The sequence below is a fragment of the Phoca vitulina genome, unplaced genomic scaffold (genome assembly GCF_004348235.1).
Source record: "Phoca vitulina isolate PV1807 unplaced genomic scaffold, GSC_HSeal_1.0 scaffold4, whole genome shotgun sequence".
NCBI classification, from domain to species: Eukaryota; Metazoa; Chordata; class Mammalia; order Carnivora; family Phocidae; genus Phoca; species Phoca vitulina.
Genome location: NW_022589707.1, coordinates 23,240,413 through 23,265,289, shown reverse-complemented (window position 1 = coordinate 23,265,289; position 24,877 = coordinate 23,240,413). Strand labels below are relative to the sequence as shown.

The following is a 24,877-nucleotide window of genomic DNA, read 5'->3' as shown; positions in this document are numbered from 1 at the left end:
GACCTAGTCCGAGAGGACTGTCTGACTTTTCGGCAAGTTGGATAGATGACATATTAGCTTCTGCAACATTCCACATCTGGTTTGAACAAATAGAAAGAGAAAGAGGGAAAAGCACTTAAAAATTCCGCCGCGGGGCTCTGCAGGTCTTGCTACCCAGTAGCCCCCAGAAGACAACCAATTCCTGCGCGTTCCGCTCCGCTCACCCTCCTTCCCAGCTTCTCTCTCTCTCTTTTTCCCTTTTTTCCCACGCTCGCCTTGAACCGGGTCCCAGGGAGGCAGAAGCAAGGCACCGGTCCCCTTCCTCCTCTGCTCCACCAAACCACCGCAGCCGAGCGCGTGAAGCTTCCCTTTGTTCATCCAGGCTGCTCTCCTCCCCGGCAGATCCACCTGGATGCTCTCCCTCGGTGACATTTTGCGCCGGGGCTGGTGGGTGGCTGGGGTGGAGCGAGAGGAGCCCGAGGGGGCGGGGGCGGAGAAAGGTCAAGCCGAGGGAAAGGCAGGAGACGCCTTTCATAACCTGCGTGGTGGGGCGTGTGCGCGGTTATTTATTTATTTTCTCCTTATTTATTGATCGCACGAGCAGAGCGGCGCGGGGAGCCGGGGGAGATGCGGGACCACCCACTGGCTGGGAAGCAGCCAGCCGCCCTCCTGCGCCCCCGCGCTGCCGAGCGCCTCCTGCCTCTGCGCTCCGGCGATTGCCCGTGCCGGCCCCGGCCCCGGCTCCGGCCCCGGCCCCGCCGCGCCGCCGCAGCCGCCGTCGCTGCCGCCGCCCGCCCGGCCGCCCCGCAGCCCCGCAGCTCCGCAGCCCCGCACCGCCCGGCTCTGGCCCCGGCGACAGCGGCGGCGCAGTAAGTTGGCAGGAGCGAGTCCCCTCCGTTCTCGCCTCCCCCGCACCTTTTGAACTTGTTGCTGCTGCTCGGCTCGCCTGCGCCTGGCTTTTGGAAGGTGAAAAGGAGGAGGGAAGCATAGAGGGATGGGGGAAGGGGAAGAAGAGCTCGCTTGAGCTTTATTTATGCTCTCTGAGCGCATCGGATCCGGCTGCTCGGGAGCTGCTTTCTCTGCTTTTCCCTTTCCGGGTGCACGGCGAGGAGAAAGTCTCTATGCAACTCAGCCCCGGCGCGCACTCTGCCAGGTATGTACCGCGAGCGAGGCGCGTTCTGCGCGGAGGCAGATGCTGCTGCTGCCGCCGCCGCGGCGGCGGCTGCCAGCTCCCGGCTTCTGTAACTGTCACACTGCACCTGAGCTGAACTTGAAAAGAGAGTGAAGGGGCGATTGGGCAGACGCTTTTGACAGACACAGGGGGTGCTTGTAGACGTGGGGGAGGAGGATCTGTATTAACGCCCCCCACCGTGCCCACCGCACAGCACCTCCATCTCTGCAAACACGGCCCAAGGAGTAGAGGCGGCGACCGGACTCCCAAAGAGACATGGGGCAGCGGCTGTGACCGCATCTCGGAAGCTACAACAACAGGTCGCCTTTCTGAGACTCCTTTGGCGGGAAGGGCCACTTGGAAAGGGAAGGTTTGAAAGACCTAAAGGGGAAGGTGGAAGGGTTCTCTAAATCATCAAAAGAATACCACTGAGTGACTGCCCTTCGTTTTCTCTATCCTACACGACGCATACTGACCCTACATTATCCAGACTGTGTCAGGGGAGAACTCAGACACCTGTTTGAAGAAATTGCTGCATCTAGAGTCACCTGTGTACTTATCTGTGCCAGGAGTGGCCTGGTTCAACTGCTGGAAGAGGTTTGGTTAGGTTCTGCTGGGCGTGATTGTTAGGACATTGTATTTTCTTCTTCTTCCTGCTACAAATTCCTGTGTTGGAGGGAAACTTGCCCTTCTGCGAACTGTGACTTCACCAGGAGCCCTACGCTGGCATACGAGTGATACTTCCGGACCTCATTTCTCAGTGGTATTTTGTTTGACGGGAGGAAGTGAGTGATTGTGGCTACTTTGCCCCGTCCTAGAGGCCTGACTGCCCTTCTTGCCTCCACGTCAAGGAACCATGGCGGCGGGTGTAGCAGCCTGGCTGCCCTTTGCCAGGGCAGCAGCCATTGGGTGGATGCCTGTGGCCTCGGGGCCCATGCCAGCTCCCCCAAGGCAGGAGAGAAAAAGGACTCAAGATGCTCTGATTGTGCTCAATGTGAGTGGCACCCGTTTCCAGACATGGCAGGACACCCTGGAACGCTATCCAGACACTCTGCTGGGCAGTTCTGAGAGGGACTTTTTCTACCATCCGGAAACTCAGCAGTATTTTTTTGACCGTGACCCAGACATCTTCCGCCATATTTTGAATTTCTACCGCACCGGGAAGCTCCACTATCCTCGCCATGAGTGCATCTCTGCTTATGATGAAGAACTGGCCTTCTTTGGCCTCATCCCAGAGATTATTGGCGACTGCTGTTATGAGGAGTACAAGGACCGCAGGCGGGAGAACGCGGAGCGCCTACAGGACGACGCAGATACTGACAACACCGGAGAGAGCACGCTGCCCACTATGACCGCTCGGCAGAGGGTCTGGCGGGCATTTGAGAACCCGCACACCAGCACAATGGCCCTGGTGTTCTACTATGTCACAGGGTTCTTCATTGCCGTCTCAGTCATCGCCAATGTGGTGGAGACAGTGCCGTGCGGGTCTAGCCCCGGGCACATTAAGGAACTGCCTTGTGGGGAGCGGTATGCAGTGGCCTTCTTCTGCTTGGACACAGCCTGCGTCATGATCTTCACAGTTGAGTACTTGCTTCGCCTGGCTGCAGCACCCAGTCGTTACCGTTTTGTGCGTAGTGTCATGAGTATCATCGATGTGGTGGCCATCCTGCCTTATTACATCGGGCTGGTGATGACAGACAATGAGGATGTCAGCGGAGCCTTTGTCACGCTCCGAGTCTTCCGGGTCTTCCGGATCTTTAAGTTTTCCCGCCACTCTCAAGGCCTGCGCATCCTGGGGTACACACTGAAGAGTTGTGCCTCAGAATTGGGCTTCTTGCTCTTCTCGCTCACCATGGCCATCATCATTTTTGCTACAGTCATGTTCTACGCAGAGAAGGGCTCTTCAGCCAGCAAGTTCACCAGCATCCCTGCTGCCTTCTGGTACACCATCGTCACCATGACTACACTGGGGTAGGTGCCATCAGGGGAAAGGGGATGGAGGTTGAGTGTATGTGAGGTGATTGTGGACCCAGTAAGGTTATAGAATTCAGAGGAAATATCTCTTTTCTAAATGGGTTTAGGAAAGCATTTTCCAAATGGTTTTGAGTAACTCTTTCTCTGTGAAATGGGTATGACGTAGCGATTGAAGTATTTAGGGGATTTGCTAGCAAATGTTGAGTATTGATGCCTGAAAGTGGTAAATACACAAAGAAATTTTAGAATTCCTGAATATGGGAAAGACAATATTATATATATATATCAATACATGAAGATATGATAATGAAAAACACAAATTTGTTGCCCAGATAAAGGTATGAATATGCATAATATGTATTGAAATGCCTCGAAAGTGTTCCAGTGTATTCAAGTGAAAAGTTTTCATGTATATTTGAAGTATTATTTTCATATAAATAGATAGTTTTGGCATTTTTCCTCTAAGAATCATAATTCTTATTTTATAACATTATAAAACACGGATTATAGATATCATTATCCAGGGATTTTATAATATCTATGTACATATTCATATACATGCATTTTCATTTTGGCCGATAGGTCATGCAGTTTTAGAGTATCAGGGCTGGAACTGGTCAACTCTACAAAATGAAGTAGAATGATATTTGCAACATATTTAAGACTATAGGTTCATAGTTTCAAAAAAAAGAAGTCAATGACTATCATTCAGGCAGTCTTTTTTTAGAAACTACAGATCCCATCAGGCAATGGGCCTATGACCATTGAATACACGTAGAAGACAGAGTAGTATCTGGTGAGACTGATGGTCACCAGGGGCCGATTGTATTATAGAATTTTGTGCACTCTAATTTCCTTCTAGAATTCTTCTGTGTATTCTTTTATTTGGGGGTGATGGTGTTTTGCAACCAATGGGCCATATCCCAGATTAATGTTTTTTTGAAAAATAAATATGAAGCTAGGATTAAGATTTTTTTTTAGATGGTAGAAAAAAGGAAAAGTATGAAATGATTAGTGTTAATCAAACTGCAGAAAAGTAGCACAATTTATATATTATAGGCTGTATTAAAATAAAAATTTATATATTATAGGCTGTATTAAAATAAAATGGTTAGAGCCCTTTACTTTTATGAGTTCTTAGGTAAGCCAAGTAGTGATGTTAGTGCCCTTTCTTCAGCTTTATGCTGCTTTTCTTGCATAGTTAATCAGTTCAAAAAGGGTTTGGTAATGCCCGTAGGAAAAAGTTATTCCCAAGGTTGCTTTTTAAAGTTTTGTTTCTGGCTCATTTAATTGTCTTCTTTAAATGACAATGTGGTTATAAAGTCAACTTAATTGTATTAGCCATATTGTGTTGAACAGAAATTCTCATATTGTCATACGGCCAACTAATGGAGTATTTCATATGTGAAGAATTTTTGGCTAAGTTAATTAATTAAGAAATTTTGCTAAACTAAAGTACACTACTTGTGATTTTGATTTAGTTTCACATTTTTTTTTTAAGACCTACTGGTTCATTAAAAAAAAATGAATGAGTGAAAATTCATATCCAACTGCTTATATGTCCATTTTATCTTGTTGGTAGTTTTGTGACAAATTTTGAAGGTGTAGTATAGGTGCTTATTTCTTATCAAAGAGAATTTTATATGTGTGTGTGGTTTTGAGTCTTTTTGTCATATGAAATCTTTGTTAGGGACAATCGGATAGTGTAAATCACTATCAGGACTTCAAATCAGAAATACATATGAATAAAAAAGAGAACTCTGTCTTAAGAGGAATTAAAGAAACATTAAAAGGAAATATATTTTTTTTTAATTTGGTGTCAATGGTAGTGTTCTTCATGAAGTATCAGTGAATCATTTTAATTAAATTTTATTAAGTTAATCATTTAATACCATATACTGTATATGAATATCGGTATTATAATGAATGTTGATGAGATGCTAATTTCATCTAGCTAGAAGTTCTATTCTAGATATGAGAAGTTACCATTATTTTAAAATTTGTTTCCTGAAATGACTTTAATTTTTTTATTTTATTTTGAAATTTATTTTTGCTTTCAGGAAGAAAAAGAAGTATTAGCTATTAATGATTTTTTTACTATATAAATAAAATATTTATAAGCATCTACTTTTTGAAACGATTTAAGAAACTGAATCATAATGCCCATGTCAAATCTATGAAATGGATTTTGTTCATGTGTTCTGTATGTAAGTAGTTTAGAAGAATTAAGTATATACACTTTCTCAAAACTTGGAAGCAAAATGGTAGTTACTTTTAAGACTTAAATTTCATTGAAGTTGAGAATTTTAATTTTCAGGAAATTAAGCTAATTACTGATCTGATGGAATATAGCAGTCATACTTTTAGTATGTAGAAATGTTGATGCAATCAAAGTACAATCCATTTATTGAAAAATATATATGAACATTTAAGAAAGTATATGCTTTATAATATAGCAAAAGTTTCTTAGAAAGACATCTTCAGTTCCTCACCAAACTATAGTTATAATGTATTTTATTTTCCTAGAGAAATAGATTTTTATTTTAAAGATCCTGCCTTTTAGGTGTCTTTGGTTGCATTGTGACTCAACGGTTTTATTTAAGTACAGAAAATATTCAACAAAAGCCATTGCCTCAATTTATTTTTTCACTGTGGTTTTATACTTATAAGCTGAAGTGTCAGCCATAAACTTTCTGGAAAATATGCAGTAGTTTGAGTTAATAATCAAGCTCTGTCTGCTAGATGACCAAGAATTCCCCGTTACACTTTCTGAGCCCTTTTTACTTGGCTGTTATTTTTAATTGAGCTAATATTCATCAATGAATGATAATAGAAGTGAAAATGGAATCCTAAACAGTGGTTATCAAAAATCTAGCTCATATAAACATTATCTACATGAAAAGAAAAGACAAGAGCTTGGTAATTCAGGACTGGCAGAATTATCTACTTCTCAGGTCCTTTTAAACAATGTTCAGTTGGGTTTTGGTCTGAAGAAATGAGCGGATCTATCTTAGAACTATTGTGTATTCATTTAATCATTTTCGTGCTCCCTGAAATCTCAAACATACCACTACACTATAACTTAACCATGCTTGTTATGTAACTGATTATTTAATTTGCCAGTAAAATTAATGCTTTGAAGTATAATTTTAAGCCTACCCATTTCCTATTAAAGTAAGAAACATTAAAAGCACAGTTTTAAAAAATCTCTGAAAGAAAGAATATCAGAAAGATTTTTTAGACCAGTGTTCAGATTGGGTAGCCATATATATCCGTTCTTCCATTTCATCTTTTCTTTCTCTGCATATTTATTGACCTTCACTGGCCATCAGTACCCTTTTACTCTCCCACCTCCCTCTTTTCCATAATGTGAACTCTAATTGCTTCCTTAAACAGCCCTGGGAGGAAAAGAAACTGGAATTCCTCTTTTGTCCAATGACCTTTGGCAGATAGCATCCAGGTGTTATTTTTCATTCAGCTGGTAGTACTCAGATTGTGCCAAATTTAGGAAATTTTCAAATGTTTGTCAATAATCAAAAATGATTTTGTAAAAAATCTTTAACAAGTTTACCACTGTACCTCAGGTCCATGACTTGTGAGTTAGAAGCGGTACCAGGTGGCACGTTAAATTAGCTATATTATTATTTCTGTGGTCCATCACTTCTTTAATTTTAAAACAGAGTTGTTTTATCAAAGTTTTCAGTATGGGAAAGGAAGCCACTACGTGGCATTTCTGTAAAGTTTATGTTTAAAATGCAACTTTATGGGGCGCCTGGGTGGCTCAGTCGGTTAAGCGTCTGCCTTTGGCTCAGGTCATGATCCCGGGGTCCTGGGATTGAGTCCCACATCGGGCTCCCCACTGAGCAGGGAGCCTGTTTTTTTCCCTCTGCCTGCCCCTCCGCCTGCTGTGCTCTCTCTCTCTCTGTCAAATAAATAAATAAAATCTTAAAAAAAATGCAACTTTATGATTTTAACTACATACATTATATTCTGATTTCTAAACAATTCTAGGAAAAAAGTTCATCTGGGGTGCCTGGGTGGCTCAGTTGGTTAAGCGACTGCCTTTGGCTCAGGTCATGATCCTGGAGTCCCGGGATGGAATCCCGCATCGGGCTCCCTGCTCAGTGGGGAGTCTGCTTCTCCCTCTGACCCTCCCCCTCTCATGTTCTCTCTCTCTCCCATTCTCTCTCTCTCAAATAAATAAATAAATAAATAAATAAATAAATAAATAAAATCTTAAAAAAAAAAGAAGTCCATCTGTAGTGTGCTATCACCAGAAACAAATATAGTAGAATTACATCTGTGCTCTCAGAAAACTCAGTGTAGTTGTCCATTTATAAGACTCTAAAAAACTAGCTCTATAATATTTTGATTTTAATAGGTTTGATAAATTGCTATTTTAAGAAACAAAAACACAAAATAGTTTTTCATCTCAGTATTCCTAACAATGTATCAATATCAGGGTGTTCTCTTTTTAGAGTGGCATGATTGGAGAAGGATTATATATAAAAATATCTCACATATATATCACATATGTTTTATTTTATGTACATACAAATTTTATATATCTCATATACAACATATAAATATATTAAATATGTTACATGTTATATATCTTTTAATATATATGTTACATAACATATATGCTGTTAAATATATATTATTAAAAAGAAGAATGAACTCTTAAATATTTTCCTGCTACCAACCACTATTCTGACTACATGTTGGGAGTAAACTTGCAGAATTATTTACATAGAAACTTTCGGTTTACCCAGTTATTACTCAGGTAGAATTACTTTCCCCTGCATCAGCATCTGCACATAAATATTGCTAGCATGTAAATCAAATACATCTTTACAAGGTGGGAAGTAGCAAATGTATCTTTCGGATGAGGAGCCATGCTATGGGTAACACCCACTTTTATTTTTGCATACTGTGTCATAGTGTGTGTGACTTTTTTTTTTTTTTTTTAAGAGAGAGCGCACACCATACGATGGGGCAGGGAGGGGCAGAGGAGAGGGAAGCGAGAATCTCAAGCAGGCTCCATGCCCAGTGCAGAGCCCGACTAGGGGCTGGATCTCAACCCTGAGATCATGACCTGAGCGGAAATCAAGAGTCAGATGCTTAACTGACTGAGCCATCCAGGCTCCCCGCAGACTGTGACATATATTTTTATAAAATTCTTTATAGATCATGTTAACTGGTGGGAGTTGAAAATGAACTTTTAAAGAAATGTAGAGAAATGTGATATGCATTACAGGTAACCAAATCTGAACTGTCTTTATTTTGTTTTAGTCATCATTTGAATATAGGTAGTATATGACATGACATACATATGTATTTTTTAAATGTGTGTATTTACCTAGTATTTTCCTTTTTTTTTAATAAGTATTTACTTGGTTGCCAAGAAGAGGTATGTCAGGAAAAGATAACATGTGTTCCGTCAGCACAGCACACTAGAGTAGGGCTATTTTCTAATTTTCAGTGGATCTGTTATGATATATATATATATTTTTTTTTTTTTTCTTTTCAGGATTTCCCTTTAGACTACAGGTTAACTTGATCTTATTTTATTTGTATAGTTATTTCATTTAATTCTGATGCCATGTATGTTATATTTGTGTAAACTTTCCTCGCAATTATATTCATCTTTGACAATGAGTTAATGAACTTCAAATTTCCTATGACCTAATCTGAATTCCTGTGAAAAGAAATTTAACTGTTATTTATTTAAAATCCATCATTTTACACATGCAAGACTTTTTGGGGCTTACTGAGAGTGACTTAATTAAACAGCAGCAGCATTTTTTTGTTTGTTTCATGTTTTTACTTATTTTTTTTCTGAAGACCTTAAAACATTATCCAGGAATATGTAATAATAACTAACTGGGGATTACTGCTGATGCTACAGGGATAAGAAAAGGAATACATTCTCTCTTTATTTTATTAGCATAATGCATTTCTCTTCGAGTCCTGCTCTTTGTGACTCACACCACGTTTCTCAGTATCACTGCTAGCTCTGCATTTACTTACACAGTTACTGGGGTTTAGCCTGATGGTGCCCAACTGACATAATAAAAGCATGTGTTCTTATTCGTGAACTGTTAGGCCATTTGGAAGCAAGCTATATGGTAGTAAGTATTTTACCTGGCCTGATGAAGAAGAAAATAAATCAATTATTTTGCTTGGCCTATGAGTTGTTAAAAAATGATACTGTTTAACTTCTATTTCATTGAAAGAACAGGAATGGTGGAAAGAATATTTACCAGAAAGGAAATATTATTTATCCTTCAGAGCTATAATGATGATTTTACTCCTTTTTCCCCCCAAATCTTCATATGGTATTGAAAAGAAACCCAGGGGTACAACACCATCTCTACATTTCTGTGCACATTGAGACTGTCCCCTGCTTTAGTAGATCCCATTGGAATGTTACCCTTTAGTTTCTTCCTTTGAGAACCAGACTCCAACCATGATCTTCTCCATGAAGCCTTCTCAATCCCATGCCGACATCATCTATAGTTAGGATTTTACTTGACATTAGTAAGTGCTATTTTATATATAAGTTACGTTTTTACTTCTTGCCTTCCTAACTAGATTGAAAGGCTTTTGACGTATGGGTCTATACCTTTTGGGGACTTATCACCTACTAGTTCAGTGCCTACATGTAGAAAAATCTCTATTAAAGCTCTGCAGACCATGGTGCGAGGTGATACCTGCACGCCACGGAGAGCTCCTTAGCTGTGGGACAGTACCATCTCAAAACTGGCAATAATTTACCAATCTTTTGCTTCGTTCAGTGTTAGGAAAAATTGGATTTTATTATTTGAGTATTTTGTCTTTGTAGTACAATCTACCTTTTTTAGACTTGGGAGAACTATGAGACTCCTCCACTCTTTAATCTGTAACTAGTTTTCTTCAAAAGTTAGAATTAATGGCTGTCAATGGCTATTTCCTTAATCAGTTTTCTTCCTGGTGAAGGCTGGTAAATTGCAGAGGCCTTTAGGAAGCATACGGGGATACCTTATAATGCAAATGAATCAGCACAGAAATGTTCTGCCTTGTCTTTCAACCTCAGTTCCCTCAGTAAACATGAGCTGGCACTTTTTTCTTTATCCTAGGCCACTCATTTATGCATGAAATGGAATTGTTTAAAAATAGTGACCTGTTGTCTATAAATGACACATAAGATAAATGTAGTCTATCTGAAAGAAGTTCCTATTTGAAGTGATTAAAAGGCAGGTGTACAAAATGTAAACATACATGTAGATACATATCCTGGCATGGTACAGTGCACTTTGCATTGGGAATTTTGACATGTCTGTTATGTAAAGAAGATCTGAATTATAAAAAGTGTGGAGAGAATAGGGAGTGAATTATCAGAAGTTAATAACGAGAAAGAATAACATTGAAAGAGTAGGATGACAGTTGAAATAATGTCAAATAGAATGGGAAGGTTTTGTTCTAAAAGTGAAAGGTCTTGTCTTTTTTGCTCTCATGTGGGCCTGATTCTTCCATTGTCCTCATTTTCTTCACTTTTAAGAATAACAATAATCGTGCTTTTGGGAACCCACAGTTTTACCAGTAGCATATACTCTCAGCAAATCAAAATGTGACTCATGGAGTTCATTTCAATTTAACAGACTTTTGTTGATCGTTGACCACAGCAGTAAACAGAACTGCCATTTCCTGACCTTAAGAACCATGTATCTAGTGGCAGAGGCAGAATGAAAACCACATAAATATATAATTCCGAGTAGCGGTGGGTGCTACAAACAAAATAAACGGGGTAAGAGTGTATTGTTTTGGATAGGACACAGACAAGACCTTTCCAATGGGAATATTGGAGCTGTTGGCTAACTGAAGGGATGAAATGAGTTCTGTGGCTATCTGGATCAAAAGCTTTAGATGAAGAGAGAAAAGGAGTACAAAGACCTCAAGGTGAGAGGAGGCTTGGTGTATTCCACCTAAGGCCACTGTAATTAAAGCAAAGAGAGGGAGGGGCTTAGTAGCAAATGCTATCTGAAAGGTAGTAGGGACAAGATGATGTGGGACACTGTAGACCATAGTAAAGACTTCTGGATTTATTCAAGACATAATGGGGACACATTTGAGAATTATGAGCATGGTAAAGATAGGGTATGATTTTTGTATTAGAATGAGCACAAGCTCTGGAACATTTAACATTTTTTTAAATGGTCATTTTAACATTAATTTCTTCACTATATATAAATCCTCACCGTTAGATTCATTATACTTACCTTAACTTGAAATTTATATCCAGTTATTCATGAGATTTTCCAGAAAAATGGAGTATTTTATAAGAATACATGATTAAAGTATTCCCAACTGACAAAGATAAAACTAGTTCAAATGAGAAAATGAATTCTACACATTAGCTACAAAGACAAAAGTGTTTCTCAATAGATATGGAGCTATCTGGGAAATGACTGGGGATTATTATTTATTTTGAATATAGATTTACAGACTTACAGTTGTCAATTCAAATGTTTGTGTTCAAGAAAGTCATATATACTTTGGATTCTACTTAAAGAATTTTCATTCCCTTTTTTTTTTTTTTTTTCTCTCACTTTGCAGTAGGTACATGTTCCCTGTTCGGGTGTTTGGTTGTTTCTGTGAGTTTGAAAGAAAAAAAGGTTTACATGTCTTAAAAAAGCCAGAGGATATGTATTTTTAAAGCCAAATTAAATTGGAACCATGCATGTAGCAGATGTGTATATGTAATGAAACTTACAGAGGCATTGCTTTGGTAAGAATCACCATGCTGGAGAGTAAAACATAAACATGAATGCATAATTGGAGAGCACTTGGGTTTGGAAGAACAAAAATTGGATTAACAACATAAAAATGCAAAAAAAAAAAAAAAAAAAAAAAATTGTGTGTGTGTTTCCCAGATAAGCAACTTGTGAAAATAGTTCCTGACTCTAAGGGAAGTCAGCATCTCACTTTGGCATTCTGTTTCCATTAAAACATCTGTCCTTCAGATAATTCTGCATCCTACCCAGTACTTCTATCTGGAGACTTGATTTCTGATGATATAAGCTAGGGTTCATGAGGGTCATCACAAAGGAAAAAGTCCTGGTATTCCCCGTCCTTTGCATGTGAAATTGATCATGACAATTACATTGTGATAATTACTAGCCTTTCTTTATTTTGAATGGGGAATTGGTTTCTTTTCATCTTGATGCAGAAATTGAAACTATGTAACCCTATACCATGTTAATACATTTTGGAAAAAGAAAATCCTTATGCCTATTGTTTTAGATCATACTGTGGAACTTTTGTTTCCAATTCTTACCAAATGTGTGTTTGGGAATGAAAAGTAAACACATGTATTTGTATTCTTCTTAACTTAGATCAACCTAGTAATGCACTATTGGACAGTATAGTGCATATGGTTAGATGTAATTTTCTGACACTATCGGGTCAGAAAAAAATATCTTATGGACTCTCACAAATGTTTGGTTTCCTGCTTCAGTCTGAAGGTATTAAAATCATGGAATTTTGATTTGCAGGGATCTTTAGAAATCATCTTGTGGAAACTTCTCAGTTTATACTTGAAAAAACTAGGAAACAAAATCACAAAGCTAGTTAGTGGAAGAAAAGCTTGATTTCTAGGGGCTCTTTTGAAGTCTGATGCTCTTTAGGGCACAATTCACTGAAGTCTTTTTTTCCTCCATATTTCTTTCTCTGTTGTATAACCTATTTTCATCATTAAACAAAATATTACAAACAAAGCAGAACAGTAAAACCAAGTAGTGTACATATATCTAACTAGTTCATAGCCCCCCATTAGATAAAAAGTTATATATATATTCCCCCCATTATACAATAAATTATATATATAAAACTATGAACTAATAATGTAGATAAACAAATCCATGCAATAAGTCTCATCTTGTCATTCTTCCCTTGGTCATCTGCTACTTGTTAAATCTTTTTGAAATTAAGGGGAATTAATTACTAAATTGAAATTTCAACTCTGAACTTTAGATAATTATCTAAAGTTATGATTTTGTTAATTTTAATATCAGCGGTGTTGAAAGCAGGCCGTGAAATCAGTGTCAAATCATTTGTTTGACTTGCTTTGGTCTGAAAAATTGGAATTCAAATTTTAGAATATCAGATGCATTCATAATTTGCCCCAGAAAAATTGTGTTATGTTTTCTTCATTAAGTGAAAAAACATGTTAAGCTTCAAATGAAAGAATATTTTAAAATATTTTTCAATTAAACACCATAACAATGAATATATTTTGAGGAGATCGTCTCAAGCTTGTTTCTATAGTACATTTCCACTTTGAAAAACATATAAAATATGTTTTTTAAATCCCTGGAATTATTAAAGGGAAAACAACTCCTTCTTTAATTTCCTTGAATTTTTTAAAAAGTTAATATTCTGAAAAAATAGGTAGTAAGCAGATACATTTAGTACTTTGGGAGAAATCTTCAAGATGAACCCTAATTGATAAATCGTAAGAGGACCTTGCATTTCAATAGAATATATTTAAAAGAGCTAAGCCTTTGATACTATATGCTTGAAGAGCTAAGCCAAGATGCATTGCTTTTGTTTTACTCCAGATACATGGAATTTAACTAATTATCATTTTTTTTTCATGACACACTTCTATCATTCATTCATTCATAGCCCTCTTTATCATTTTATTTGTTTAATAAATTTTAATAATGTGATATGCAAACTTAATATGCACAGGTGAGAGCCTACCCCCAAACTAAAGCTATATCATTGATATTAACCTACATCTAAACATTAGCACCTCTTTTTCCCATTGTGTCCCACTGTCTTTCTCTACTGGAGATAACCATCATCCTGTATCCTGTATTTATCATTCTTAAAACTATATTTTTAATTGGGAGATTTTGTTAACTTTATGAAAGGCCATCATGTTGCACACAATCTTTTGGGCTCTTGCATGTAATATATCACCAAGGTTCATCCATATTATTGCTATGCATTATAATTCATTTTTTTGCTACTATATAATATCTTTTTCCATTATGTGATTATTCCACAGTTTATTGAACACCTCTGTCTTTAGTGCCTTTCAGGTTAGTTCTAGGGTTTTTTTTGTTTGTTTGTTTTTTGTTTTTTGGTAGAGTGCTGATATGCAAATTGTTGGCATGTGCAAATGTTTTTCTTCTGTATATAACCTGGAGTGAAATTGGTGGGTCATAGGTATGAATGTTTAACTTTGGGGGATGAAGCCAAATTTTTCCAAAGTTGCTGCATCAATTGATACTTCTGCTAGCCACAAATTAATAAATAAAATTTCAGAAAAGATGATTTCTATGAGGCAGTGGGATGCAATGGGAAGAGGAAGTGCATATGGTTAGATGTAAGTTACTATGAAGAAATTAAGAATGTTTTTTTTACTGGCATTGTTTTTACCTTGATCTTTTTGAAATGAGCAGGTAATATAATTGTAGCAGTCCTAACTTGCATTGTGTTTAACCCCATTACTTGTAGTTGGATTTTTCTTTTTCTTTCAACCTGAAAAGATTTACTCTGGTAAACATTGCATTTATATTTCCACAATGTGAAATATTTTGTTAACTTCAACATTGTGTTTGAACTCAAGGCCAATAAAATGAAAACATCAAACCTGAAAATATCTTGAAAGGCTTTGGTTTACTCATTCATGTGAAATTAAGAATGAGTATTGAAAATGATATTCAATTGGCTTTCTGACACTTTGTAGTATTTTATAAAATGTTACATGTAACTTTCTACAAATGTGTACAACCAAGAAACTGTTCACATCTTCTCCATTCATATTTTCTAATTTATCACAATATTACTGCAGTTAGAAAAAACTGCGCTAATTTCAAGGCACCTCATAGACATTTAGAAGGAGATGCATTACTGTGAAACAGGATATATGAGTAAATGTCAAGAGGAAATTACCTCCATTTCAGGAAATTCTTAATTATGGAAATTAAAATGAATATTATTTCCAGTTCTCCATGGATGACCTTGCATTTTTTTTAATGTTTGCAATAAAAGGCAAGTGTTTTGAAGAGCATAATTAACTTACAATGTATATATGTTGATCTGTTGTCTTTTTTAAAATATAGCATTTGTGCTTTTGGCTTTAAAAATCACATGAATTTGATACAAAATGTCAGAAGATAACAGTAAATATTCTTATAAAGAAGAAAAGAATATAATTTACAAAATGGCTATAAACTCTCTTCTGTGGAAATAAGGCACTTTTTATTCAGGATTGGCACAGTTTTAGAGTAGTAAAAAGTAAAGTGCTATTGATTTCACAGAGAACTTTATTATTTTCATGTGAAGAGTCCAAATACCTTCATAATCACCTAAATGAAAAGTAAGATTATTTCATTTCAGAATTAAAGGGTGTTGTTTTTTCAGTCAAGTAGCAAATTTTAGCAATGTGCTCTGAAATATACTATTTGAAGCCAAACTGAATAAATTAAGAAGTCATTTTGGACTATTCACATTACTTTCACCTCCATCTCCTTATTATTCTCCACAATTATACAGTGTCCAGTTTCTGGATCTGTATCTGTTATTTATTTATTTAAAGATTTTATTTATTTATTTGACAGAGAGAGCACACAAGCAGGGGGAGCAGCAGGCAGAGGGAGAAGCAGGCTCCCCACTGAGCAGAGATCCCAATGCAGGACTCAGTCCCAGACCCTGGGATCATGATCTGAGCCAAAGGCAGACACTTAACCGACTGAGCCACCCAGGCGCCCCTCTATATCTGTTATTTTAAATATTACTAAAATATGTGTTAATGTATGGTGCATATGTATTTTTAAAAAACACAAACACATAGACATCAGTACAAAATGTATAAATATGTAAATAAGTATTATATACATGTTCATAAGTTGATATACACATATAAGTTGATATACACATACTCTCTCCTGTTATTTTTCTGGGAGGACACAATGTGAACTATTGATGATAATACTTTTAAGAAGTGGGGGAAGGACAATTTTATATTTCATTTTGTACCTTTTTGGATTATTTTTTTTTCCCATTAGCCTACAGAACTTCTGTTAAAAAAGGACTCTCTGGTGATATTTGAGGCCTTTCTCTTAATATTTTTCTTTTTTTCTTTTTTTTAAAGATTTTATTTATTTATCTGACAGAGAGACACCAAGAGAAGGAACACAAGCAGGGGGAGTGGGAGAGGGAGAAGCAGGCTTCCCGCGGAGCAGGGAGCCCGATGTGGGGCTTGATCCCAGGACCCTGGGATCATGACCTGAGCCGAAGGCAGACGCTTAACGACTGAACCACCCAGGTGCCCTCTTCATATTTTTCTATGTAAAAATATTACCAGATGTTATTTAAAATTAGATCTCTTCTCCTACAATAACCCTTTTGATGACTCACTCAAAAAGGTCTTAAATATAGAGGGTAATATAATAGAAATGGCCTGGATTTAAATACCAGCTCAATGATGTTGGTCAAGTTACTTAAATTCTGTTTACCTAAGATTCCCCATTTGTAAAATAGGTTAACGATACCTGCCTCATAGGGCTTTTATGGAAATTAAATGCAAATATGTAAAGTTCTTAAAACATTACCTTCTACAGAGGTGCTACATGAGGGACTATTATTATATTATGATTATTATTAAATATATGATATTAATAATGTTAAATATAGTACATATTTTTTTGCATAAGAAAAAGAAGTAAGGGAGCAGGAGGAAACTTTGGGAGGTGATAAATATGTCTGTGGCCTTGATGATATGATGGTTTCATGGGTGTATACGTATCCCCAAACTCATCAAATTGTAGACATTAAGTATGTATAGCTTGGAAGGAAAGGAAAGGAAAAGAGAAAGGAAAGGAAAGGAAAAAGGAAAGGAAGGGAGGGACGAAGGAGGGACGAAGGAGGGAAGGAAGGAAATAAACTAGGAATAGAAGGGGAAAAATCTCTAGTGGGTCACCCAGTAGACAATTAAGCAGGAAATGATCCTTGAAAATGAAGAGATACTGATTGAAGACACACCTTAAGCCCAGAGGTATTTCCTATTTAGAAACTGGAATTTTGAGTCATCCTATTAAACTTTTTGTTGTTGTTGAAAATTCAACATTTAATGAATTTGGGTTACCAAATTACACAAAAACTTTATGTCTCTGGCAAACCTATTTTGGAATTATATGCTTAATCATTCCTTTCTTATTTTTTTTAACTATGCCAATTTTCAAAGAGGATTTGAAACAATTTGCTGTCAAATGAACCAAAAGATTAAATAAACAAGTGCCAACTATTAAAGATGAAAGGGGAAAACAATTATGTTAAATAAGGCATTAGTGAACATAAAATCAGCTCTGAATTTCCTGGCAGCCAAAGGAAAAAAGGAAAGTGTAGTATGTTTCACAGCTCTATTTATCTAGGAAGGGAAAATATACTTCCTGAGGAGTTTCTTTTTAGAAGAGGTAGAGTCTAAGAAAATCTGGTCAGGTGGATCCTATAAGCTGGTTATTTACCAACATAATGAACAGTGTCTGCACCAATAGTTTCACAAAATATTTAGAACTATCTTTGATTTGGCCTTTTTTATGCAAAGCAAATAATATTATAATAATATAAAGGCATTTTCATAGGAAATATAAATGATGTGATCAAAATATGTAACTTTCAGGTAATAAGATTCATATGGAGAGGTCAGCAAATTCTGAGTGATGTTTCTCTCTGTTTGGACTGAAAGCCACCAGAATTAGGATCACCTGGGACACTTACTAAAAATGCATATTCTTGGTGTTCACCTAAAACAATTTAAATACTCTCTGGGATAGGAACCATGACGGCTGCATTTTTACTTCTCACCTCAAATTTTAAGAACCACTGATCTGGAAGAATATATCTTGAGCCTATCTCTACTGTTATCATCCTGGAATATTACTGACCTTGAGCTGGAATTTTGAAATGAGGTAAAAACAAACCATGTAAAATAATGATCCAGACAAAGTAGCTAAAGTGATCGTTTTCAGTATGACTTAATGAATGTGTATAGAGAGAAACATAGGTAGAAATTCAACAATTTTGAATATAGGTGATAACCTGATTGATTCTTTATTGCAAAAGCCCTATTTTGTCCTGTGCTATGAAATAAAGTTTCATGGACAATAACCATTAGTACTAGTATTCTGGAGAGCAACTGGAATAAAGAAGATGCAGCTGCTTCCTTCGGGGAATTTAGGGTTTTACATTTTTAAAGTTATTGATTTCTTAATTGTCAGGGATGGGTGGGTTGAGCTTTCCTTAGTGGAGGCCCAAGTTAACTGACCAGTTGATCATAATGAAAGTAAAGAATGTGGGGTCTTGGTTCAGAGCCCCAGAAGAAAGGGAGAGCTTATGAGGAGCAACACAGCACCATGCATGATGATAGTCTAAATCTCATGAGACAAAAATTTTCTTTGGGTAAATATTTTTTCTCCTTTTTTTCCCCTCTTTTTTTCTTCTATATAAACAGAAAGTTGATTTGAAAGGATTTACTTTCCAAAGACGGTAATTTTTAATCACATGTTAGAGATTTGAACCGTGGAAGATCTAAAGATAGAAAACAAATTACTGATGGATTCTTAGATCATAATGGAGAATAAAAAGAGGTTTTATGTAAAAATCTACTGAATGGCTGATTTGATGTTGAGCTTTTTAATTGGCTTTTCATGATGTTAGCCTGTCCAAAATGACTTTGTGTTCTTTCCTGGTAGATATAGGGAGGTATACAATAAGGTCTAGGTGTGGAGAGAACTATCTTGTGAAAGATCTGTTGAAGATCAACATGGCCAGGGATTGATGTTCACTTCCTGTCTTGGAGGATGCTATCTTACTAGCTGTGGTTACGGGATTTCTGGTTATCAACATTGATAAAAAAAAGGAAACCTATAGTCAAAAGTTGTGATTCAATTATAAAAGTTCTGATGAATATAATCTTACTCAAACTCAAATGTTGCTTAGTGTTGAGATCAGGAGGTCTGACGTGACATTTGAAATCTTGGATGGAGAAATGTGTAAGGAGATAATCTGACTCTTACAGTGGGGCAGGGAAAGTCTACATTGATTGGGCCCCTAATCTGTGGCAGGCACCACCCTTATAGACATAAACAGTATTATTTTTTCCTACCATGTATTGACTGCCCCACTTGCTTTACCGTATTTTGATTCCTACTGGTAGGAGATAAATGAAAATATGCGAAATAATAACTCAATAAAATGGAAAGCATGAAATCAAAATTAGTAAAAGCACATTTAAGTTCAAACAGCTGGAACTAACATTAAAAAATCAGGCAAACTTTTAGCTCAGATAAGAAGCTGGAACCAAAACAATAGAACATGTTCTGAGAAGCAAATCTGAATTTTGACATACGAAGTTCTTCTGGGAGAATACCAGAAAAGATCCAACAAAAAATTAATGTCCCTGATCCGGTATCCCAGTAAAAGAACCTTATGCTTATGCCCTGAGCCACAAGATAAGTAAGTCCTCTTCCTGCAGAAAAGCTCAGTGGATCGGCCTAGAGCAGCTACTGTCCTTTCCCTGTGCCTTAGGTCAGACGATGACGTCAGCCAAGTATCACACAGCCCTGCTGCCAAGTGCTGACCTGCTAGTGGAATCTCAAATATGGAGAACACATTTTTTTAACTTTTAATCCAAGATACATTTTAATTGGGTATAATTCTTGTGCACCTGTATTTTATTTTATTTTATTTTATTTTATTTTATTTTGAGAGAGAGAGAGCAAGCACACACACATGCTGGGGAGGGAGGGGGAGAGGGAGAGAGAAAATCTCAAGCAGGCTCCATGCTGAGCCCAAAGCCCCACCTGGGGCTCCATCTCATGACCTTGAGATCATGATCTGAGCCGAAACACCCCTCGCCTTTATTTTAGTTGATTTAAGAGGAAACGGTTTTACTGAAGAGCTAGGCATACAATAACAAAAAAATCATTTGTTTCTACACTCTCATTGTATTTCTGTTTATTTATAGTATCTCTGAAACCAAATAAGGAAAAAAAAATTCCATGGATCTATAATGCCCTAACTGTAGACTTAAGGTGCCTCAATATGCCTGCTGACAAAAGTTCTCTCTTCAAAGAACCTCAGACTTGAGTTGAAATCTCCCCGACAGGTTTTGTAACAATGGCTAGAACATTGCTTTGTGGATCACAGATACTGAATAAAGATTTTTTTTTTTAATCTTTTTACTGTGGAGTTAAAGGTCCAATTCATTTTGGGAACTTAACATCACTCATAATACAGTTGACCCTTGAACTGTGTGGGGTTTAGGGGTGCTGATGCCCCACATGCACAGTCAAATATCTGCAGGTGACTTTTGACTCCCCCAAAACTTAACTACCAATAGCCTATTGTTGAAAGCCTTACTGGTAACATAGACAATCTATTAATGCATATTTTGTATATTCTTTTTATTATATACTATATTCTTATAATAAAGTAAGCTAGAGAAAAAAATGTTTTTAAAGAAGTCATAAGAAGGAGAAAATACATTTAAAATACTGTATTTATCAAAGAAAATATGCATGTTAGTGGACTTGTGCAGTTCAAACCCGTGTTGTTCGAGTCACCTGTACTTTCTAGCTGCTTCTCTCTCAACTACACATCCTGGGACATACAAGTAGCTACATACAGAAGTAAAATTTCCACAGGTGCAATGTCTTCAGCTCTACATACATTAAAAAAATTATACATGAAATAAATTTCTAGGGTTTTGACACTTTTTTAATATGCTGATTGATTCCTCTATAAAACTGTTTTCCAAATCCTTATTCATTTTCCTTAACCTTCGAAAGAATTCCCCTACATTTCTGTGCTATTTCTCTCATCTCTATGCTGTTGGCTCATAGCTATACATATCTACCCTGGGCCATTCTTCTGAGCTTCAGACAATAATTTCCAGATTTATGCCATCAAGAAATATTATGCCCTTAGCTTTTATAGACAATCAGCATAAGTAATGGCCATATAGAGAATATTTCTAAATCTAATGCAAAACCATTCAACATAGAGTATTGTCTAGCTGGCACATTACTTACCATCCCATATTATTAAGAGCTATGAAAATATAAATATATATCTATTTTTTTTCTTGTATGCTAACTCTGTTAGAATTTGGATGTTTCCGGTGTGACTGATGAGAAAAATTCTCAGGCATGTCCAGGGTCACCAGTAATGGGTGCCATGACCAATTAGTGATGACAGCCATAGTAGGGAATAGAGGAAAGTTTCCTTACCTGGCATAAGCAAAGTCTCAGTGGCAGAAAAATGCAGAGCATATTCTGGGCACAGTGTGTAGATTCATTTGGCACTAAAATGTCTGTTGAATGTTGACTGAACAAAAATCTGGGATCACTTGTCACTTTTTGAATCTTAATAAATTCTGCTGTGAATGGGTTTGAAAGTAATCATTGTAACATAAATAATAATGCCTTCACTTATCAGTTATGTTGTTCTCATATGTACTTATGTGTTTTGACTCTCATAAGTGATCAATAAATATCCATGGAATGCATGAAACAATAAATTACAAATGTCTTTCTGAGCACATAAAAATTTGAGTTATATTTATGAAATGGGAGAAACACTTTTAGCAGGAGGATGGAGCAGAGATTGAATTAGATGACACTTGAATCTTTTATGGTCTTAACCCTTGAGACCCCCAAATAATCTGTGACATGACATATTACTTCAGCTTGCTATAATACAGCTCTCTGTAGCTCTCTCTCACCATCACTGGAAGACTGGTATTTATTAATAATCTGTGAAATTGCTGTGCACTAGGTTTTGCCTACAGTCTAACATACCAGAACACTGTTGTTTAACAGAAACAAATATGATGCCCAGAAACACAGAGAAACAAATGTACAGTCATATACAAAACCTAGCAAGTAAACACAGAATCCAGATTTCACTTAACTCAATGTATTGACTGTTCCTATCTGCCAGAAAATATACTTGGCACTATGAAGGAAAGATATAAGTACGAGAGAATAAGTTCTGCAAAGCTGGGATTTTAAATCCTGGCTCTTCTCACTGACTGACTCTGCAGAGCCTGGATGCAATGTAAAAATATATTTGTGTTTGTGTGATATAAAGTGTGTGAGGAACTTTTTAATGCTTTGAAATGAGCAATCGTTTGCCTGAGTTGGAAAGAACAAAAGTCAGCCATCAATTCTTGTAGTCAGGTTAGAGTCTGTGGAGTATATGAAATTGCCAGGATATTTGAACATGGATTTTGTCCTATCAATGCCTCCCTTCCTCTTTTTAGGGCTGTCCTGATAAACAGGAAAGAATGGCTAGGATGCATGCAAGCTCACTTTTTTTTTTTTTACCCTTTTAAGTATGAATTTTTGTTTTTTATTTATTTTGTTTTTAATGTTTTATTTAGATTCATGCAGGTAAGCTAACTTTTGAGCTGATTTCTATGTGTTGTTTTCTTTTAATTTTTTTTGTTGGTAAAACATAATCAGTGTTTGCTTTTTTCCAAATAGTTTAAGATCACCTATACCCATCGTAGTTTTAAACGATGCACAACGTAAATGGATAAATAATGCAGTATTACTATTGAGAATATTACATTTGCTCTCTAATATAAATATGTTGTTCCAGAGGTAATTACACTGAAACAGATTAAATGGGTCTTTATTGTAAATGTTCTAGTTATATTTTGGGGTTTTTTGTTTAAGATTTTATTTTTAAGTAATCTCTACACCCAACATGGGGCTCAAACTACCAACCCAGAGATCAAGAGTTGCATGCTCTACCGACTGAGCCAGCCAGGTGTCCCTGTTGTAATTAGTTGTATTTTGAAAAACACATTTCTATGACAAGAAAGCAATTAATTTAAATGTTACTTCTCGATTTTCTTAGTGCCTCTTCTCCCTTTGTCCTAATTAATTTCCACTCCTGAGCAATGGTATCCAAATCCCTTTTGATTTCATCTTCATTGTTTAAGCCATCATAATTCATGATGCCTACATAAATTTAGTGGCATGCTCACAGACACAGACATTTAGGTAGAATTTTTCAAAGAGTAGTTCTTTCTTCTTCAAGAACCATAGAATCTTGAAACTAACAGTTTTCCTGTAGGTCACCTAGTTCACACTTTCACCAGTTGAAAGACTCTCTAGTATATTCTGTACATTTATATGGCCTTCTATGAATTTTTTGAATATTCTGTGTAATTGGAAGTTCAAGGCAACCCGTTTCTTTGCAGCAGGACTCAAATTTTCAGCAAGTTTTTTAAAAATTGTGCGGACATGGACACCTTCCTCTATCACTGATTTATCCAAACTAGGTTTTAGAGATTGAACAGAATGAGTTTTCTTTTTCACATTCTTTCTAGGGCTGTCCTTGAAGAGAGGTATCATGTCCCTCCTTATAGGCTTTTCTCTGCTGGGGTGAACTTCCCTAAGTCTTTCAAATGTTGCTATGTGTTTTCTGGACCCCCCTCATTGCCTTGATCTCAAATCCTCTGAAGTTGATCTGACTGGAAGAAAGTACATTGAGATCATGACCCGCCACGACACTAACACTGTGTATCTCTGAATGGTGGCTAAATGCAATGACTTGTATTGATCTTGTGGTAAAATAACAGGTCTTTTATTTTTACTGGAAATGCTTTAAGACCATTGTGTTCTTCTCTTTACTTATAGTATTTACTACTTAAGGATAAATTCTACCAGATTTTTAAAATCTTCATTAAATTTCATTCTATGAGCTACTAAAAATGCATTGTTTGAGTGTTACCTAGCTACATGGCTCCAACTTCTCCATGAGTCTGTTTAATTGTGTTATAAAAATGAAACAGAACACACAATAGATGATGTTCTTCTGGAAAAGCTATAAAGGAGTCCATTCATCAATGGAAGTGTTTATCTAGATCATTGTACCCGAAAGCATCTATCTAGACATTTAAAATCCAGTAGATGAGGGAGACGAGAAAGAAAGAGTATATTAAAAATTGTTCCCGCACCCATGGGATATTCTGGTTCTGTCTGACCAGAGGCTGAGGTTCATTCAGCTTTCTGATCATTTTTCCCTTCAGTCTCAAGGAGGATCATCAATAATGAGCCTATTAAGACAACTGGGATGGATTGAGGAAAAGGGTCAGACACATGCAGCTTTCCTGTTCCTTCTTATTTGATCTAATTCATTCCAAGGGATGAAGTGACAGTCATCATCATCATCATCATCATGGACAGAAGCTCCCATTTAATGAGTAATTAGCCTGGGTCAGGCCCTGTGCTCAGCTCTGCTTTACATATATTATTTCTCATCACATGTGATTCTACAACCTAAGGCATTGCTTGTATTTCATAAGTAAGCAAAAGGTGACTTAAAAAGAACTGATGTCAGTTCTGTTTGTCTCCAAAACATGGGCCCTGTCCATAGAAGCATTTAGCCTCAGAAATTATATTTGCCAAATAATTAGTAGTAGGACTGTAACTGTCTTTCTGGAGGTAGAAGTGCTATAGGAAAGGCTTAGTTCAAAGTGTGTCGGGACCAGCAACGACAAAACTGAATTTTCTACTCTTGAAGTATATTTACCAAGACTGTTACAACAGAGTATTCTAGTCATGTGTTGGTTTGTGATTTGCAGGTTTCCTAACTGAAGTCACTCAAGATGAAACACAGTCCTCAACACAGCCATTCTAAGAATAGTGTAGTGAAAAGGTGGGTAGGTGGTGGAGCCCTGTTTAT

General features: G+C 37.0%; 1 protein-coding gene across 1 annotated transcript in view; it reads left to right on the top strand.

The window, feature by feature from the left end:
* Positions 1-772: 772 nt before the first annotated feature.
* KCND2 (potassium voltage-gated channel subfamily D member 2) overlaps positions 773-24,877 on the top strand; it is a 492,277-nt gene continuing 468,172 nt past the window's right edge. The window contains exon 1 of the mRNA XM_032401706.1: positions 773-3,121. Coding sequence (XP_032257597.1) covers positions 2,007-3,121 — 1,115 coding nt within the window. The 5' untranslated portion in view covers positions 773-2,006. The remainder of the gene's footprint in view (positions 3,122-24,877) is intronic.